The 19158-nt window shown below is 38.4% G+C and overlaps 1 protein-coding gene across 1 annotated transcript in view; it reads right to left on the minus strand.

The window, feature by feature from the left end:
• LOC115789515 (matrix metalloproteinase-17-like) overlaps positions 1 to 19158 on the minus strand; it is an 88428-nt gene that overhangs the window by 42158 nt on the left and 27112 nt on the right. Inside the window, exons 2-3 of the mRNA XM_030742961.1 lie at positions 12683 to 12815; positions 12262 to 12397 (exon numbers count right to left, since the gene is read on the minus strand). Of these exons, the coding sequence (XP_030598821.1) occupies positions 12262 to 12397; positions 12683 to 12815 (269 nt within the window). The remainder of the gene's footprint in view (positions 1 to 12261; positions 12398 to 12682; positions 12816 to 19158) is intronic.

Genomic DNA, 19158 nt, shown 5'->3' on the forward strand with positions numbered 1-19158 from the left:
ATTTCCATTGACTTCTATTCATTTCTACAGCCTAAACCTTACCTTTACCCTTTTCCTAACCCTAACCATCACATACCTAACCCTAACCCTAACCTAAACTCAATTCATACCTTAGCCCTAACTCTGACCCCTGACCCAAAAACAGGGTTTCCCCTTGTGGGGACAAGGTTCCAGTCCCCACAAGGAGCAATTGGTCCCCACAACGTAGTATATGTCAGGAAAATTGTCCCCACAAGGTATTATAAACATACGCACACACACACACACACACACACACACACACACACACACACACACACACACACACACACACACACACACACACACACACACACACACACACATAAAGACACAAATTCTTATTACATTTCACCTGTCTGACTTTTAATTTCCCCATATTTCTTAAAGACCTTTCCAGGCAAAAACACAGAGTGATGATTCAGATCAGGAGAGGCACAGAGGAAAGTAGAGCGTGATGGCAAAATGCAGAGAGAGGGAGAGAAAAAGATGAAGAAACCTCTAACACTCTTTTGCTGTCCCCCGCCTTCAGCCTCTCAGCAGGCTTTTACCTCCTGTGGTTTCGCTGCTCCACAGAGACATGAGCTGACATCAAAAGTGATGCTAAAAAGTACATGTGCATGCAAACACACAGGCGCACACGCACCTAATATTCACCTCCTGTGTCCCACTACCCTCCGTAGACATAAGCTGATTACCCTGCAAATTGAAAGCTCATATAGCAGAAGGTGATTCATATGCATTTGTAGATGCACACATGTATAATGTAGCTCAAACACTGAGACGCACACACAAATGCTGGAAAATATTTCACAGGGAGAGGCACAAACTCAGACTGTGTATTACCAAAAAATATACTCAGATATATATCTCTTACACACACACACACACACACACACACACACACACACACCATGTCATTTAGGCTGGAGATGAAAGTCACTAAATTAAAAGGCTCTGCATGAGTCTCCCCTCTTCCAAAAATATCAGTCTCTCTCCTTTTCAGTCAGCATCGCCCTCTTTCCTCATTCTCTCTCTATCCTGTTTATTACACTCACCAACTCTGTGATGATGATGATGTGAAATCTGGGTCCCTAATAGTATAACTACATTATAGTTATTCTTAAGGATCTACCAAGCAATTTCACAGGTTAGTGGCCTCAAATGCCAAAAGAGGGAAATGACTGCAGAGAACTTCACAGTCCCAGAATTATGACGCTAACATCTTATTGCATTAAATGTTGTAATTTATTTCAGTCTCTTTTAACCAGTTTTGAGTCTAGATTTTATCAAACCCTTTTCTATATTTATCATTGTTATCACTGAGGCTTTTAATCCTGTTTTTATTCTTTTTCATTTCCATCTTTATCTATTCAATCTATTTTTTAATCTATTTTTTATTTCATTCTTTGGTCTGCCCGTCTTCTGTCCTATGATCATTCATCAGTAAAGCACTTTGAACCCGTTTAAAAGGTGCAATAAAAATAGAATTTTATTGATTAATTTGTTCCGGGTGGCATGTGTGCTTTGTGATACTGACATAAATGGATGAAAGTAAAATAAAAAATGAGTGACTTACAGGATGATAGAGGCATCTCTCATACGTGTGTGTGTGTCATATATATATATATATATATATATATATATATATATATATATATATATATATGGACATAGGTGAGTGCAAGGTGCATGCTTCCTGGGCTAGAAGGACAATTTATTACTGATGGTAACTAATTCAGTTGGAGTCCGGCAGTGTAAACCTGGATTTGATCAAACTATCAAACTTTTCAAAAATATCTGAAAACTTCACATTTTTAATACTAAAGCAGTAACTTGCATCAATAATTGATAAACATTTTTGCATTCAGGGTGTTGTACTGTAGTTGTAGGAGTTATTGTGGACAATGCAATGCTCATTTGGGATGTATTATAATAGAGCCTATCCATGAATTTGGGTGTGGGTGATCTGTGTGAAGAGAAAATTGTCTTAGATACAGAGAGATGAGTTCAAATATGAGTGAAAATATTGTTAAGGAAGCCTAAAATTCCTTAAGAAGCTTAAAATTCCATATGAAAGATTATATCTCATAGTTGTAATAATAATTTAAGATCTTATCCTGATGACTTAAACATTATTCTGGTTTGCTATCCTGCAAACACTCACCAACTACTTGTCAAACAGTAGTGAAATTTGAAAGAGTGCAACGCAAACTGGAAACAGGAACAATTTGGATTTAAAGTAAAAGCCTTACTGCTGCAACCACTCAACACTTTGTTTAAAAGGTGCAACTTCTTCTTTGAAGGTGAACATTTCGCATTGCACTTTTCACAGTTTCATTACTGCTCAGTGAGTGGTTGGTGAGTGTTTGCGGACAAGTTGGCATCTTCCAGACAAACTATGGGCAACTGCAGTAATCGGCTAGCCAACAAAGCAATTGCAAGGAGGTTTTAGGCTGTACCGTATATATCTCTGTGTGACCAATTTCACCAAGCGACTGCCAGCAACCACTCACCAGTGGGTCAGGGAATATACATTATTCCCCAGTGACCACTGGTTGCCAGAGGGTCACCTACTGGTCTTTAGACCTGTAAATTAAATTTGTGCATATTTCCCATGTCCTGGTAACTTTCCTCTATTACTTCCAGTATTTTTATTTATTTATTTATTTTTGTTTGTTTGTTTGTTTGTCATGATGAATGCTCAGAATGAGCAGGCCTTACATCACCAAGCGTAATTCAAAGTGCCGGATGCAGTGGTGTGAAGCACGTTGCTGAATCAGCGATGAATCACGCTTCTCCTAATCTGATGGATGAGTCTGGGTTTGGTTGCCAGGATAATGGAACTTTTCTGACTCCATTGTGCCAAGTGTAAAGTTTGGTGAAGGGAGCATTATGGTGTGGGACTGACTTTCAGGAGTTTGGCCAGTCATTTAGTTCCAGTGAAACAAACTCTTAATACTTCAGCATACAAAGACATTTTGAACAATTTCATGCGACAACACAAGATAACATATAGGTCCTTTTGTCCATGCCCATAATTTTCCCTTGACCTTTAACTTGAGGTCAAGGTCGCTGAGATTTGAACTCATCCAAGATTTCTAGTAGATGCATCTATGTTGTGAATTTGAACATCCCTGGTAACACCTTTCTCGAGTTCATACATTCACAAGATTTTCAGAAAACTTGACCTTTGCCCTTTTCCTTGAGGTCAAGAATGCTGAGATTCGAACTCATCTGAGCTTTTTATTAGATGCATCTGTGGTGTGAAATTGAGCATTCGATGTGACACTGTTCTCGTATTATCAGGTTTGCAAGATTTTCAGAAAAACTTACAACCTCAGACCTTGACCCAATTATGGTATGAAATGTAATCAGGTGATCTAGGGGTCACTGGCCATCTTTCAAGCGAATTAGATATAAATAGGACTGGTAGTTTTGCTGTAATAATGTTAACAACCAGACAGCCAGACAAACATACAGTAAAAAGCCCAGATGTTGCTCTGCTTGATTTGGTGTCATGGAAAACATAGATTAGGAGTAAAATAATAAAGCATTATGGTAAGATTATTTACTGCCAAAGGAAGACATAGAAATGGGAAACTGGTCACCCCAAAAGAAGAAGGAAATCACTAAAAGTATGTGAACCTAATTAGCATATTTTAGCTTAATTTCTATGAGCCATTAAGGAAAAGTGAAGATGTCTGCATCATCACTGGATCACCACTGTTTTGAAACGTCTCCATTTGGATGCTAGGCATGAATATATACAAAGTTACACATTTTAAAGCTAAAACAAATTAGTATGGCCATACCCTAAGAGGACATAAATATAATGATGATAGATCGCAATATGTAAAGAGAATGATGCCATTGTGGACCTACATCCATTTTCATGCTCATTAAGGCCGTGTTCAGGCTCCTACGCTGCTCGTTCTTGTACTCTGTTCATTTACTTGATTAGAAAGATGACAGTGCAAGTCTAAAGAGATGGATGAGAGTTGGGGACTTCGCAATCCAATAAAACCTAGCCACAAGATTTAATGGATGTAGAAGAAAAAAAAAAAGATGCAATCTTCCTCTTCATGTTTGCCTCTTCTCTTCTTTGTTATTCTCATCCTCCTCCCCATTTTTTTTCCTCATCTCTGCTCAGCTCACTACACCTATCTGTTTGAGTTATCAGTGGGACTGCTAATGACTGCCTGGCTGTCTGCTGTGATAATGGGCCAACAATATGAGATAATGAGCTAACAGTGAGCTGTTACACAACTAGGCCGTTGATGTCTATAACATACTTGGTTGAGTGAAGCGTGGTGTGTCGGTGTGTGCAAAAGAAAAAAAAAAAAGGAAAGAGGTAAGCAGGAGTTAAATTGGGATTAAGAGCTCAAGCTTAGCAAAGAGGCTCTCAAAAAAAAAAAAAGAAGCCAAAATCACTTACTCATTTTTATTGTGGAAAAATGCATTATTTAACTCTAAGAGACTAAAATGAATAGCCTAGCCCCTTATCTTTATTTCTTTGCACAAAGTATCTGACACCCACCTCTCATCACCTACTCTGCACATTTCCAGAACATAATGATGTGAATGACGCGTGTGAACAAGCAGGGGAGACTGTGAAGTGCCAGTCAGTCAGATGCTGTCAATTGTGCTGAGGTGAGCTAAATCAGGAGCAAGTGGGCGAGTCTTTGCTTCTCACTGTAACTTAATGTGACGTTTTAATTAAAGAGTCTATACATAATGGTGCAGACCTTAGCTTGATGAGGGACTCCAAAAGAGATACAAATTAAATGCTGCATATAATAAATGTCTGTGTCTACAAATACCAGCAGAAAAATCATAGTTCTGTTCAAGCATTAAACTTGATTAGTTTCATCTGGCATAATTAATATAGTCTCAAGTGGAAAAAGATACTGAGTTAACCACTGTTAACCACAGTGATGGCTTTACAGGGCAGGTAACTCCTCTGGACCGTGAAACGTCGTACACATTTTTTATTGTTTGTGCACCACATTTAAGCAACAATTGTTCTGATTTCTGTTGTTAATGTAATCAGTTGTTTAACCCTTTAATCCCTATAATGTTTAACAGGCCACTTGGAGTTATTTTTTTGTTTTAGCTGTAAAAGTGTCATAAAATCTGCTGGGAGTCTGTGCTTGTGTACTTTTTTTCAGAACTACTACTTCTTTCAACATCTGGTAGTTGTTTTTCTTTAGTGCATGCTTTAAGTGTGTAAGAATGGATTAAAAACAGAAAAATTAAAAAAAACTAAATTTTCATAAGTTTTTATTGAATAAAACACTAAGAATGTGCACAGATAAAAAAAATTTAAATATTAACTTTGAACTCTGAAATATGAAACACTGAAAAACAGTAAGTATGTACAATCTGGCCCCATAGTTAATTTTTTAGAGCTCTCTTTTTCTAATGAAGCCCAGGCGTTTTTGGCCCCTGGTGAAACTCCAAAAAACAGTTCCTCTGAAGCTGTAAGCAGAGGCCTACACTGCACTGTTGACACTTCCAAGGAGTGCTTCTCTTGCAGACAGTGCACTGCTTCCTTCCCATGCACACTGAGAATTCTAAGCTCAAAGCCAGTATTCAGAATTGTGAGAACAATGTCTTAATTCTAGCAGGGCACTGAGAATTCTAATATGAAAGCTAGTATAAAAGAAAGATGAAATTAAGAATTGTCAGAACAATGGAAGAATTCTACCAACACACTGAGAATTCTAAGCTTCTAAGAATTCTAAGAATTGTCACAACAAAGGAAGAATTCTACCAACACATTGAGAATTCTAAGCTTCTAAGAATTCTAAGCTTCTAAGAATTCTAAGAATTGTCACAACAAAGGAAGAATTCTACAACACATTGAGAATTCTAAGCTTCTAAGAATTGTCACAACAAAGGAAGAATTCTACCAACTCACTGAGAATTCTAAGCTCAAAGCTAGTATTCAAAGATCATATTCAGAATTGTGAGAACAATGTCTTAATTCTAGCAGGGCACTGAGAATTCTAAAATCAAAGCTAGTATTAAAGAAAGATCAAATTAAGAATTGTCACAACAACGGAAGAATTCTACCAACACATTGAGAATTCCAATCTTTTAAGAATTCTAAGAATTGTCACAACAAAGGAAGAATTCTACAACACATTGAGAATTCTAAGCTTCTAAGAATTCCAAGAATTGTCACAACAAAGGAAGAATTCTATCAACACACTGAGAATTCTAAGCTCAAAGCCAGTATTTAAAGATCATATTCAGAATTGTGAGAACAATGTCTTAATTCTAGCAGTGCACTGAGAATTCTAATATGAAAGCTAGTATTAAAGAAAGATCAAATTAAGAATTGTCAGAACAAAGGAAGAATTCTTCCAACACAGAGAATTCTAAGCTTCTAAGAATTCTAAGAATTGTCACAACAAAGGAAGCATTCTACAACACATTGAGAATTCTAAGTTTCTAAGAATTCTAAGAATTGTCACAACAAAGGAAGAGTTCTACCAACACATTGAGAATTCTAATCTCAAAGCCAGTATTCAAAGGTCATATTCAGAATTTTGAGAACAATGTCTTAATTCTAGCAGCGCACTGAGAATTCTAATATGAAAGCTAGTATTAAAGAAAAATCAAATTAAGAATTGTCAGAACAAAGGAAGCATTCTACCAACACACTGAGAATTCTAAGCTTCTAAGAATTCTAAGAATTGTCAGAACAAAGGAAGAATTCTACCAACACATTGAGAATTCTAAGCTTCTAAGAATTCTAAGAATTGTCACAACAAAATAAGAAGAATTCTACCAACACACTGAGAATTCTAATCTCAAAGCCAGTATTCAAAGGTCATATTCAGAATTGTGAGAACAATGTCTTAATTCTAGCAGCGCACTGAGAATTCTAATATCAAAGCTAGTATTAAAGAAAGATGACGGTGGACATGACGGTGGCAGGAAAAGTAACATGAAAAATTGTGTTTTTTCTCCAAATGTGTGTCATTTTTGGGAAATCACAGACTGCCATGTAAAGCAACAAGCCCAGGTATTTTTCTAATTCATTTGGTGTTATTTCAAGCATTTTAGGACATCATCATCAAAAAAACTGGAGAAAATTTCACCTGGTGATTGTGCAACATTGAGAGGAGGCTGAACACAAGGAGTTCTTTTTGGTCTAAACCTTGGAGTTTGAGGGACAGCATCATCTGGGTCTGCCTCTGTTTTCCAAGCCACTGGACGATGTGGTGACTGGCTGCAAGAGCCATCACCACTAGCTCCGCGGCTGCGAGAGACATCGCCACCAGCTCCACGGCCCTGCCCACATACATTACTCCGGCCTCGACTTTGACGACGGCTAGCAAAAGCCTGTGCTGGCGACCTCAATATTTATGAATGTAAAAAAAAAAACAAAAAAAACAGGCCGGCAGAAAAAAAAAACGGCAAAAAATAGCAGTAAAAACAAATGCAGATTAACAAATAACAGCAAATATCAGCAAAAGCAGAACACAATGAACACGGTGAAAAAACACCCAGATGATGAATAAAATGTATGTTTTCTGCTGAGATCTGTCACGATCACTCACTCGTACTTTTGTCAACAATCCTTGTATTTCCCGGGGCTTCTGTTAAGCCGTGCCTGACATTACCATAATGAATCTAATATTGCCGAAAAGCGCAGAGTCTCTGCTTTCAGAAATGGTTGGAATTTTTTTGATAGAGCAAATGGTTCAAGAGTTATGGTAATTTAAAAACACTGCAAGAAACTGTTGCTGGCGACAGTTTAGGGATTAGAGGGTTAATGTTTTTGTAGTAACATAAATGGCTTTTTTATAATGCTTTTTCTTTATGGAACAAAATGCATTTAATTTAGATTAAAGTATTAATGTGAGTACAATAACCATGCAATAAACATGGCAAACTTTATCATATGGTGAATTAATTTTTAATTTTAATTGAACAAAAGCTGCATCCACACAGGAAATGATTCACAGCAACCGTAAAAAGTAAGTAAATCCTATTTGATGAGTTCTAGTGACTAAAGCGTAAAAGACAAAAACAAAACAGAAAAAAAACAAGGGTGACACAAACGGGTGGGTCTTCAGATAATCTTTGAGGCAATTCATTGAAGCGACTACCAGTGAGAGGGCAGGATACCTTTGACTGACATATAAAGTTTATCCAGACAACCAGAACCTGGAATTTCCACCAGCAATCAGCAACAAAGTGATGCGGGATGAGCAAATGACTTGGTGTGCTGATGGGGCTTAAGGCCTATCACACTAGCCTATCTGTACTGTATCTGGGATCCCGCCAGAGTCAGGGTTTGTTGGGATAGTGTGATTGCTGTGTGCTGTGCCCTGGCATTGTTAAGTGAACTGTGCCCTGACCACTACAGAACAGAACCTACAACTGCCAAAGTTCTCTCTTTCTCAAGACCATCCATCTATCCATCTATCCATCTTCTGCTTATCTAATTGAAGGTCAAGGTGGAGCTGGAGCCTATCCCAGCTGTCACAGGGTGAGAGCCAGGGTACACCCTAGGCAGATTGCCAGTCAGTCATAGATTGTTACAAGCAGAGACAACCACACACACTCATATTCACACTTACAACCAATTTAGAATCACCAATTAATCTAACCCCCTGCATGTCTTTGGACTGTGGGAGGGAGATGGAGTATCCAGAGAAAACCCACACAGACACGGGGAGAACATGCAAACTCTACACAGAAAGGCCCCAGACTGGATTCAAACGCAGGACCTTCTTACTGTGAGGTAACACCACCGTGTCACCCATACATTTCGGTGCTGCCCATTGTTAAGTAATTAACAAATATGTGAGCAGACCGGCATTTCCCCGAATAAACCACAAAATGGAAATATGAGAGACGAGCAGAGCTGCTGAGACAAACTGATCCTGCTGATCACTAAGTGCAGTGCGAGCGCAAGCCAGCGGGACAGTGGGGATAGCTGTGCCTAGTGTGAGCACATACTAATTTAAGCTTTCTCCTGATGTACAGCAGCCGTACAATGAGCACTGGACAGAGTGGACATTTTATAATAAAATATGAAACAATATTATGTTAATTTTGTAATCGCTTTGTTTTGTTGAAGTCCCTTAGTCCCCAATGCTGTATATTTTATTAGTTCACTGATTTTTTTTCCTTTTAAATATCTTTACCTTTACTTTCTACTTGCCTTTTGGAAATGCAATCTCTAAGAAAAGCCACCTCTTTGATGTTATTTTGTTTTCCTGTGAGACCAATGTATAAAGAGTCATGCAAATAAAATTATTTGGCATTCATCCTCTTTTTGGTTAGCATTGTTAGCATTTAGTTTGCTTGTTCTGCTCAGATTAATGTAACATCAATAAATATTTTGCTTTATATACGGTGACATTCTCACTGCATGATGAAATAATTCAAATTGAAAAAATGCTGCAATTTATATATTGCAGAGATATAAATAGTATTTTTAAATAGTATACTGACATTGGCATATTAACATTTAATATGGCTGTCACGTAATATCTGACTCATTAGCTGTTTGTTACACATTCTGTTATTCACCCATAAAATCTAATGTAGCAGAGATAAAATAAAATGTGATAAAAAGAATTTTCTAAACCAAGCAGAAGGGATATTTCTATGCAAGTGTTACACCTTCAACTGAAAGCGCTCAGTGAAGACCAATATATGCAGAATATCAATGCTTTGTTTTGGTGATTTACTGAAAATCTGTACCTTAACAAAATCTCTCTGCATCTGAAGCCAGCACACAATCCACAGCTGTTCCTGTGCACTGTTCTACAAGTCTGACTGCTGTGAATACAAAGGTGTTTTAATGGACTGAAGAAGAGGCTGTTTTAATTTAGAGTAGGGTGAGCGGATGTATGATTGACAGTGGTGAAAAAAAAGAAACCAGGAAGGAGGCATGCACATGCACCCATGTTTATGTGTATATACCGTGTGTGTTGGCTTTCTGTGTTCAAAATTCATGTGCGTATTTCATATTCTGTACACACACTGGCCCTCACAAGGCTTTATGTCAGCTCAATGTTGAATGAGTGCTGATAGTGTGGGTAAATAACAGACTAACCACATGTTTCACTGCTTCCTCCTACACTGTCCATGACCATACTAGTTTATTCAAAAGCACACTAAAGCAGACTTTGCTCTTTAACAACACTCTCTTAGCAAATGTAGCATCAAAGGGGTTTTGTTTATTCACTGGGTGGCTAGCAAGAACACTAGCAAAACCATGATGGAAGAGCAATGATTACTCTTATCCTCGAAGCATTTAAAGTGTTTCTGTTGCGCATCAAATTTTAGGACCAATTACGGAATCTGTTCCAAGCACACCTTACACACATTATTCACTGTTGTTGGGCTGTATCGTCAAACAATTTTCTTTTTTTTCTTTACCTAAATACACTGCTTCTTAATTTATGGCAACACATGGAATGATTGAATTTAGTGACATTTAAAGGGGACTTATTGTGCTCATTTATAGTGTAGTCTGAATGCAAAGGCCTAAAGTGTCTTAATGGTTGTTGGTACCGGACAGGCTGGTCTGAGTATTTCGGAAACTGCTGGGATTTTCCCACAAAATAATTTCTAGGATTTATGGAGAATTCACATGGGCTCACAAAAATTGGACAACAGCAGATTGGAAAAACAGTGCATGGTCTGATGTCTTGGATTCTGCTGCAGCATTTGGATGGTAAGGTCAGAAAGCATAGATCCATCATGCCTTGTATTGGTAGTTCAGGCAGGTGTTGGTGGTGTAATGGGTCCCTGCGATGAAGGGACTTTGCACCAGCTAAACACCACAGCCTACTTACTTGAGTAATGTTATTGACCATATTCATCACATCCCACAGTGTACCCTTCTTATGGCTGCTTCCATAAGGATAACGCACCATATCACAAATGGACTAGTACTTATATAGTTGTGTTCTACTGAATTTGAACACTTAAAGCACTTTCTTACTCCAAACCTCACTCACCCATTCACAGACATATTCATAAAAGTACTTTTTTCTACACCTAAGCACTTTTAACCCTAACATTCACATACTCGCATTTGATGAATACACTATGGGCATCTCGGGGTTCAGTATCTTGCCTAAGGATATTTCAACATGCAGGTTGGAGGAGCCGGGGATTGAACCACCGACCTTCCAATTGGTAGACGACCCCCTGTACCTCCTGTCACAAAGCTCAAATCATCTCAAACTGGTTTCTTGAAAATGACATGAGTTCACTGTGTTCAAAGGGCCTCCACAGTCAAAAGCTCTCAACCTAGTAGAGCACCTTTGGGATGTGGTGGAATGGGAAATTCACATCATGGATGTGCAGCATCTGTATGATGCCATCATGGCAATATAGACAAAAATCACAAAAGGGAGTCCAACTTAGCACTAGCAAGGTGCATCTGATGTAGTGGATTTTGACTGGTGGACAATTTGATTTGAAACTTAATACCTTGTATATAAACAACAACAGAGAGTGACTGTGCTGCAGGGGTTTCTGTGGGTTTTACTAATTAAAAATGTACAAGTTTTTTGGTCACCATTTAAATCTACTGAAATTAAGAATCCATTTAAAATGTTGGATTGATATGAGACAGATTTTCAGTGGCAAACTTGTTTAATTAGGGTAAAGCTTCATGGTCAGACCACAATGTTATCTCGTTTAATGAATGTATATACAATCTTTACAGGAACTTTCAGTATCTTGCTGCAATACTGAGAAAATGCTTTAATTTAAACACTTAATGAAGAATCCTGAGGAATATCTGTCTATGTTTTGAGCAGATAGGCAGTTAGTTAAAGGTCTCTCTCATCAGAATGCCAGTTTTACAAAATCAATGTCCTTTGAGCTAAAATTTATCTGAAGTACAGAAAACTACCAGATGGAGGATGAATCCTGTAATCTATCAAAAAGCACATGGATGGAGGAAAATGGTGTGACTGTGGTGTTTTACCCTAATGTACTAAACATGTACAAAATTGCAGTATTGATGGATTTGGTGGATGGATGACAGATGGATGGATGGATGGATGGATGGATGAATGGATGGATGGATGGATGGATGGATGATGTGTTCTTTGATATTGGTATTTTAAAATCATCATTATATCATTAGCAGTAACAAATTTTCTAACATAGCACACCTATTATTCCAAATGTGTATTAATCTATATAATGTGCTATAAAAAATACTAGACCTCATATTTTGCTGATCCTTACCTCCAGGACAGATGTCTCTTATTCCATTTGTTCTGAGAAGTCAGACCTCGTTTCCTGCGCCCCATTGTCCCCTCAGCTTCTGACATATCTGGGAGAGAACATCTGGGTGTTTTCATTAGACCCAGCGTGGCTTGGTCTAAAAACAGAGAGAGAGAGAGAGAGAGAGAGCGAGAGAGAGAGAGAGAGAGAGAGAGAGAGAGAGAGAGAGAGAGAGAGAGAGAGAGAGAGAGAGAGAGAGAGAGAGTTTGATTGCATTAGAAAGGTGCTGATTCAACTCTATGGAAAATTCAGAGGCTATAGTCTGTGGTTTTCTTGATTGGATTGGATTACAGGATATCATTAGTTATTCAATGCATGTTGCCTCCATCCAGCAAATGTGACAGATCTCAGACAGCTGCTTCAAACAAACACAGCCTCATACCCAAGACTCCAGTCTCCTTTAGCCCTCCAAACTTCTGCATGGCTTTAATAGCCTTGGTCAGAGCCTCCTTGGTCTGAAGCTGGCCAGTTACAGGATCAGGTGGCGGGAGGTAGCCAAACTTACTCAGCCAGTCCTGGAATGGAAACAGAAGATACAACAGTTCAACAGAGTTCACTCCAAGCATTTCAAGGATTCAAAGCATCCTAAAGCTGCTATGAAGGTTGGACACACTTTGGGTTAACTGTCTTTGGATCCTGTGCTTTCATATACATATACAATACAATTTTATGAGTAGGATTGTATACGTAAGGTATTTTATAGTCTGCACAGGGATATGTTCCTCTCTGTGCATGTATATGTATGCATAAACAATGGTTAAAAATAGAAAAAATAGAAACGGAGTGAAAGTCTCTTGTTAGCAACACACTGCTCCACTTTCTCAGCACTTACCATTGTGCTATGAAAAAGAACAATTCCATGTAAAGCTGCTGAAATATGTTGCAAACATAGATTTCTGGGATCTAGTCATTTATTATATACTTGTTGCAGTCCTCCTTCATATATCGTAGTAATGCTAGAGTGACAAGTTATGGGAGTCTATATCTATGAGGATCATATTGGTTTTGATGGTTCATAGTTTCATTAGTGACAAGATTCTAAATATAGTATACACTGGGGGAAATAATTATTTGATCCTCTCTAATTTTTATGGTAATTTCCTTTTAATGGAGAGAGAGAATATCAACCAAAAATCCAGAAAAAAAACACATTACATAACAGTTATAAACTGATTTGCATGTCATTGAGTAAAATAAGTATTTAATTGCAAAAAACCAAACACAGCATATCAGCACAAACATCATACCAACTGTGAAACATGTTGGTGGAGGGGTGATGATTTGGCGTTGTTTTGCAGCCACGGGACCTGAGCACCTTGAAGTCACTGAGTTGACACAAACTCCTCTGTATACCAAAGTATTCTAGATTCAAATGTGAGGCCATCTGTTCGACAGTTAAAATTTTGACCCAAAGTTGGTCATGCAACACACAGAGCACAGCAGCAAATCCACAACAGAATGGCTGAAAAAGAAAAGAATCAATGTGTTGAATTATCCATTCAAAGTCCAGACCTTAACCTGATTGAAATGCTGTGGTGCAACCTTAAGGGAGCTGTGAATAAACAAACCCATGAAGCACAATGAACTGAAGCAACATTGTAAAAAAAGATTCCCCCACAGTGAGGAATCAGGAATTAGAAGTCATACAGAAAACAGCTTCTTCGAGTTTTTGCTGATAAAAGTGTTTCTACGAGCAACTGAGTCACGAAGTATATGTAGTTTCTCACACCCTGTTTCTGCATTTTGGATTAGTTTTTGTTAAATAAATGACAAAGTGAGATATGTCATGTTTTTTTGTCCATCAGAGGTCATATTTAAAAAATTTTAGAACCTGGTAAAGACCAGATAATTTTTTTTTATTATGGCTTGATAATCTTAGACTGTTCAGAATTAAAAGTGGGTGTACTTTTTAAATTGACTGTGTCAAAGGACATATTTTTGATGCTTATTAGATTAATTCAGAGAATGATATGACTGTGTGAGATGTAAGACATCAAGCAAAAATGGCTGCCACTGCATCTCTATTTACATCTGAGACCAGTGAAGTTGCCGCCAATCAACGTAGCCCATCCAATTGTCTTGAATGGATTTGAAACATCTAAGATGTGACAGATGAAAGCATCCAAGCTGCAACTTTAGTACTCCTCTTTCCCTTCTCTTTCACTTACTCTTCCACCAGAGCTCTTTTGTTGTCTTGCTTTCTTGATTTTTTAAAAATTATTATTTTCCCTTCTTTTGTTTTATCTCCACTAAAGCCCCCACCTCCATTCTTGTGTCCAGACAGGCAATAAGAGATGGCAGATTTTAAATAGGTTTTTGATCAGCAGTCATCAGAGGTGAGTGACACAGATCGATAGCAAGGTATCTTTCCTGTACCGACAACACAGGGAAAATTCCATTAACTGAATGACTTCACTTTAGTGAAGCACTTTGCTCCCTGATTACTTCCCTCCTCATCCTTGGCTTTGCCTTCTGTCCAGAGGGCTTGGAAAAAGTTTACGCGGGAATTGAGCTGACCCTCAGCAACAATGCAGAAGATAAGAAACAATAACAATTTCCCAAAAGGGTGTAATATCATGGGGAAGTGGAAGAGGTCAAAGAACTTAAAATAGTTTAACTGACTCTATGACTCGAGAGAAAATATCAGTGGTGATTTCCTCCCATAAAAAAAAAAAAAAAAACAACCCCATAGGTCTTTAGCACAATCAACCTACAGTATGATTGCCCACAGTTACCTTTTATTTCCAATGACCTCGTGTGAGGCAGCATGAGTCATTTCTAGAAATGCCCCAGAATAAAATACATTTACGTTCAAGTGACAAAGCCCCCTAAGGGCCCCAGTGATTATGATGGGGCAACAAAAGTAGCAGAAGCAGAGTAGAGGTTTCTGGAACAATTTCACCTTCATCTCAGGTTCACAGAGATGAGGATAAAATCTAAAGAGGTTAAAGCTCCACGAAAACCTGTAGTAAATAGAACAAATTTATTACATGACCAACACATTTCTGCTTGTGGACTTTATCATGCCAATGAAGGGTAAAGAAGGCATACTACATATATTACAATACTGTTAGTTATTCACAAAGCCACTACAGGGAGGAGGTCTGGGTTTATAAAACAACAGACTTCAACACAGGAGACAACTGTTCACTTTCAGTTTTAAATGGAAATTAAGCATTTTGTCATTTATCCATTACAGTAGTTGATTATAACCTTAATGATGTGTTTAATGATGACTGTGAAGGTCCTCTATCTTTAATAGTTATTTTAACTAACAACAACACTTTCTTTAAAGATATAACATATTTTGGGATCAACATTTAGATGCAACTATAATGTGATATTTAGAATCCCCATATACTAGTATCATTTCCTAAATATTGCCAATACAACGGGAGTAGAATTTTAACCATAGTTTTAAAGCTAAAAGACATTTTATGAAAATTTCACCTAATCAAGGTTTGACCTTGAAGAAGAGGTCAGCGGTCCAAAGTAACGTGATATTTAGAATCCTCATATATCATTCCCTATATGCCTCTGTGTTGTCACTACAAACAATGGCAGTAAGACACATAGTTTTAAATAGCTCTATAGGGCATTATTATCACTTTGACTTTCAAATCAATCCATAGACCTTGAAGGAGAGGTCAGAGGTCAAGTATAACATTATATTTTTTAAAATCTTTATATGGTGCTTTCTATATGTTGGCAACACACACACCACACTTCTATCATAGTTTTTAAGTTCTAAGGATTTTTGTCAATTTTTGACCAATAAATCCTTAAGTTGACTTGTTGGATGTAAGACAATACAGAACGACATGCACGCAAACACTACCAAAAGCATAACCACCTTGGCGGAGGAAATACATTGTTTATTTTATTTTTTTAAATCTAGTTTCTCTTTCTTTTGATTGGCCAAACTATTCAACCATATTTTGCAACCAAATATGCTACTGTAAATGAGTAACTGTGTTGTCTTGAACAAAACATTTTCTTTTGTGAGTATTAATTAAAAAAAAAAAAAAACTTTTACCATATAATCCTCTAAAAAAACGATGTATACTGCGGATATACTTATAAAGGTTGCAACTAAGCTATTCAAGTTCAAATACAGAAAAAAAATAACTGGATAAGGACGGGATAACCACTTCGCTTAAAGAAAAAGAGAACACTTCCACTCTGACAGTCAAAGCTTAAAAAATAAAATTGCAGCAGTAAAAACAAAGAAGGGAGACAGAGTACAGCTTAAATAATTTAAAATGCATTTCAAATTTAATATGCTCAAAAAACAATAATGCTACTTCAGCCTTAAAATAATGAAACTAAACAGCATAGTGTGGGAGAAAAACAGAGAAGCTGGAATGACCATAAAATCCATCTCCAAATCTCTGATTAACTCTAAGAGGACAGACAGGTGACCCTTTTCTGTTATATATAATTAAGTTACATGGTTGAACATATTGTGCTGCACCTTATTTATGATGTCAACACATGCAGCTGAAGGCAGGAGGCGGTATCTTGTTTTGCAACTTTTTTTATGAACAACACAGAACGGCACTTACACCGGCTTATCCCGCCACTTTACAAGGCAACAACAACAACATCAATGGTGCTATCCACACTATGTCACTGCACAGGCATTGTGGGTATTGTAGTTTTTATACCCCCAACCCCCCTTTATTCCTCAGGAGTGTTTCTATACTTTGCTGTTTTGTGTGATTTCAGGTGTTTTCTCCTGTAACATGTAGGAGCTTGGTTCCTCACTCACTCACAAATATCACTGGCTGCCACCCCTTTACTGTCTCCATGCATACGCTGTCTGAATAGAGGAAACTGTTTTGTCAAACTGTTTTGCTTGCCGGATCCTGTTGTGCATTTGATGGGACCACTTCTGTGATCATAGCTTTGCTCACAGGTATATTGGACTGTAGGACTCTGCTCATAAGAAGCTGTAGAGCAGGGATCCACAAATCCAGGCCTCGAGTTCTGGTGTCCTGCAGGTTTTAGATGTGTCCCTGATCCATCACACCTGATTCAAATGGCTGAATTACCTCCTCAGTATGCAGTCAAGTTCTCCAGAGTCCTGCTAATGACTTCTATATTTGACTCAGGTGTGTTGGATCAGGGACACATCTAAAACCTGCAGGACACTGGACCTTGAGGCCTGGATTTGAGGATCCCTGCTGTAGAACATGCTCATATGGCAGGTCACTCTCCTCCTGTGTTTCAGTGCAGAAAACATGCATGCTCATATGGCATGCATCTTTTCTGCAGTTTTCAGCATATTTTTCACAGTCTGGATGGTCCTTTCTGTCATTCCAGTTGACTGGGCTTGAATTCACTTGCAAACTTCTTTATCTCTGCACTTGCAAATGGCATATGATCTTCTACCAGCTCCACTGGTGTTCCATGCCTTACAAAAACAGCTTTGAAATTCCCAATAACCATTCCTGAAGTTTTGCCGGGTATATTCAGGACCTCCAGATACTTGGAGTAGTAATCCACAATTAGAAGGAACGGACGACTTCTGTAGTCAAGAATGACTGCTCCAAATTTCACCCATGATGTCTTAGGCACTGTGTGTGGAAGAAGTGGTTTTTGTGATTGCTTGGCAGTTTTTCTTGGCAGGCTGTGCTTGATTCAACTGCCATGTGAACATCATTTGTAAGGCCAGGCCAGGCTCCACTAGAGCTTAAATGCACTGGGTATCTCTGATCTGCCAGTATGGTTTTGCTTCTACAGGCATGCTCTTCCTTTTATCTGGCCACTCTTCTCTAGGTAGTCTCATCAGTAGCTGCATTTTAGCATTACTACTTGTTGCTTCTCTCAGGTGCTGCGTTATGGCGCACTCCAGTCACTCTTGCTTTGTGATTGCATAGATCACTTTGCCATCACCTAGGCCACTCTATTCCTGTGTGTGGCCAGTGGGTGCCACAGCTCTGAATAACATGTTGGCTATCAGCGTATTTTTACCTGTAGTGTAACTCACATGGATGTCATACTTTTGTGTCTGTAACAGCATTTACTATTACCTGACAGGTGCTTTTCCTGTTGGCTTGGTTAGTATGGGCTCCAGTGGCTTGTGATGAGACTATACTGAAACTTTGAGTGTAAATTCTATTGCCAGTACTACTTTGTTCTATCTATGCATAGTTTTGTTATGCTCCAGCCAGCACAAACGCTATTGGGCATTTGCCTTGCATAAGCACAGCGCTAAGTCTGTCTTTGGATTAGTTGGCCTGTATTTCTTGGTCTTCTTTTGCGTCAAAGAATCTGACCTGTGGTACACTTGTTATGGAAGCCTTTAACTTGTCTAGCGCCACCTGGTGCCATTGCCACTCCATATTCTTTCTCAGCAGGGAATAAAGCCATGCTGTGAGTCTGGCCTCTTCTGGGATGTGCTGAGCCAGGAAACTTGTCATGCTTAGCAGTCTTTGTTGCCCCTTCTTGTCCTCAGGTGGTGGCATCAGTTACTGCAGCTACTGTGGAGCTGTCAGGTTTAACTCCATCAGCCCTGAAAATATGCCCCATCTATTATGCATTCGCATTTTTTTTTTTTTAACCAGCTAGCTTGTGTTGCACATCCTCAGGTGTAGGTATGGAGAAGTGCTGAAGCTGTGCACCTAACGCAGGCTACTAACTTTGTGACCTTCCATATCAGATCCCTTTCTTTTTGGGTGTTCAGCATCTCTTTCAGCCTATCCATCACTGAAAATGATATTTTCTGGCAGTCGTGCACTACTGCTGGGATGGTTTTGTCTGTATAGGTGTGATGCACACTGGGAAACTCACCAAGGCCCTCAAACACAACTGCATTGCATTCCATCACCTCCTTTTCTGAGCGTGGTTGCCTCT

Source organism: Archocentrus centrarchus, chromosome 12 (assembly GCF_007364275.1).
Source record: "Archocentrus centrarchus isolate MPI-CPG fArcCen1 chromosome 12, fArcCen1, whole genome shotgun sequence".
Classification (NCBI taxonomy): domain Eukaryota; kingdom Metazoa; phylum Chordata; class Actinopteri; order Cichliformes; family Cichlidae; genus Archocentrus; species Archocentrus centrarchus.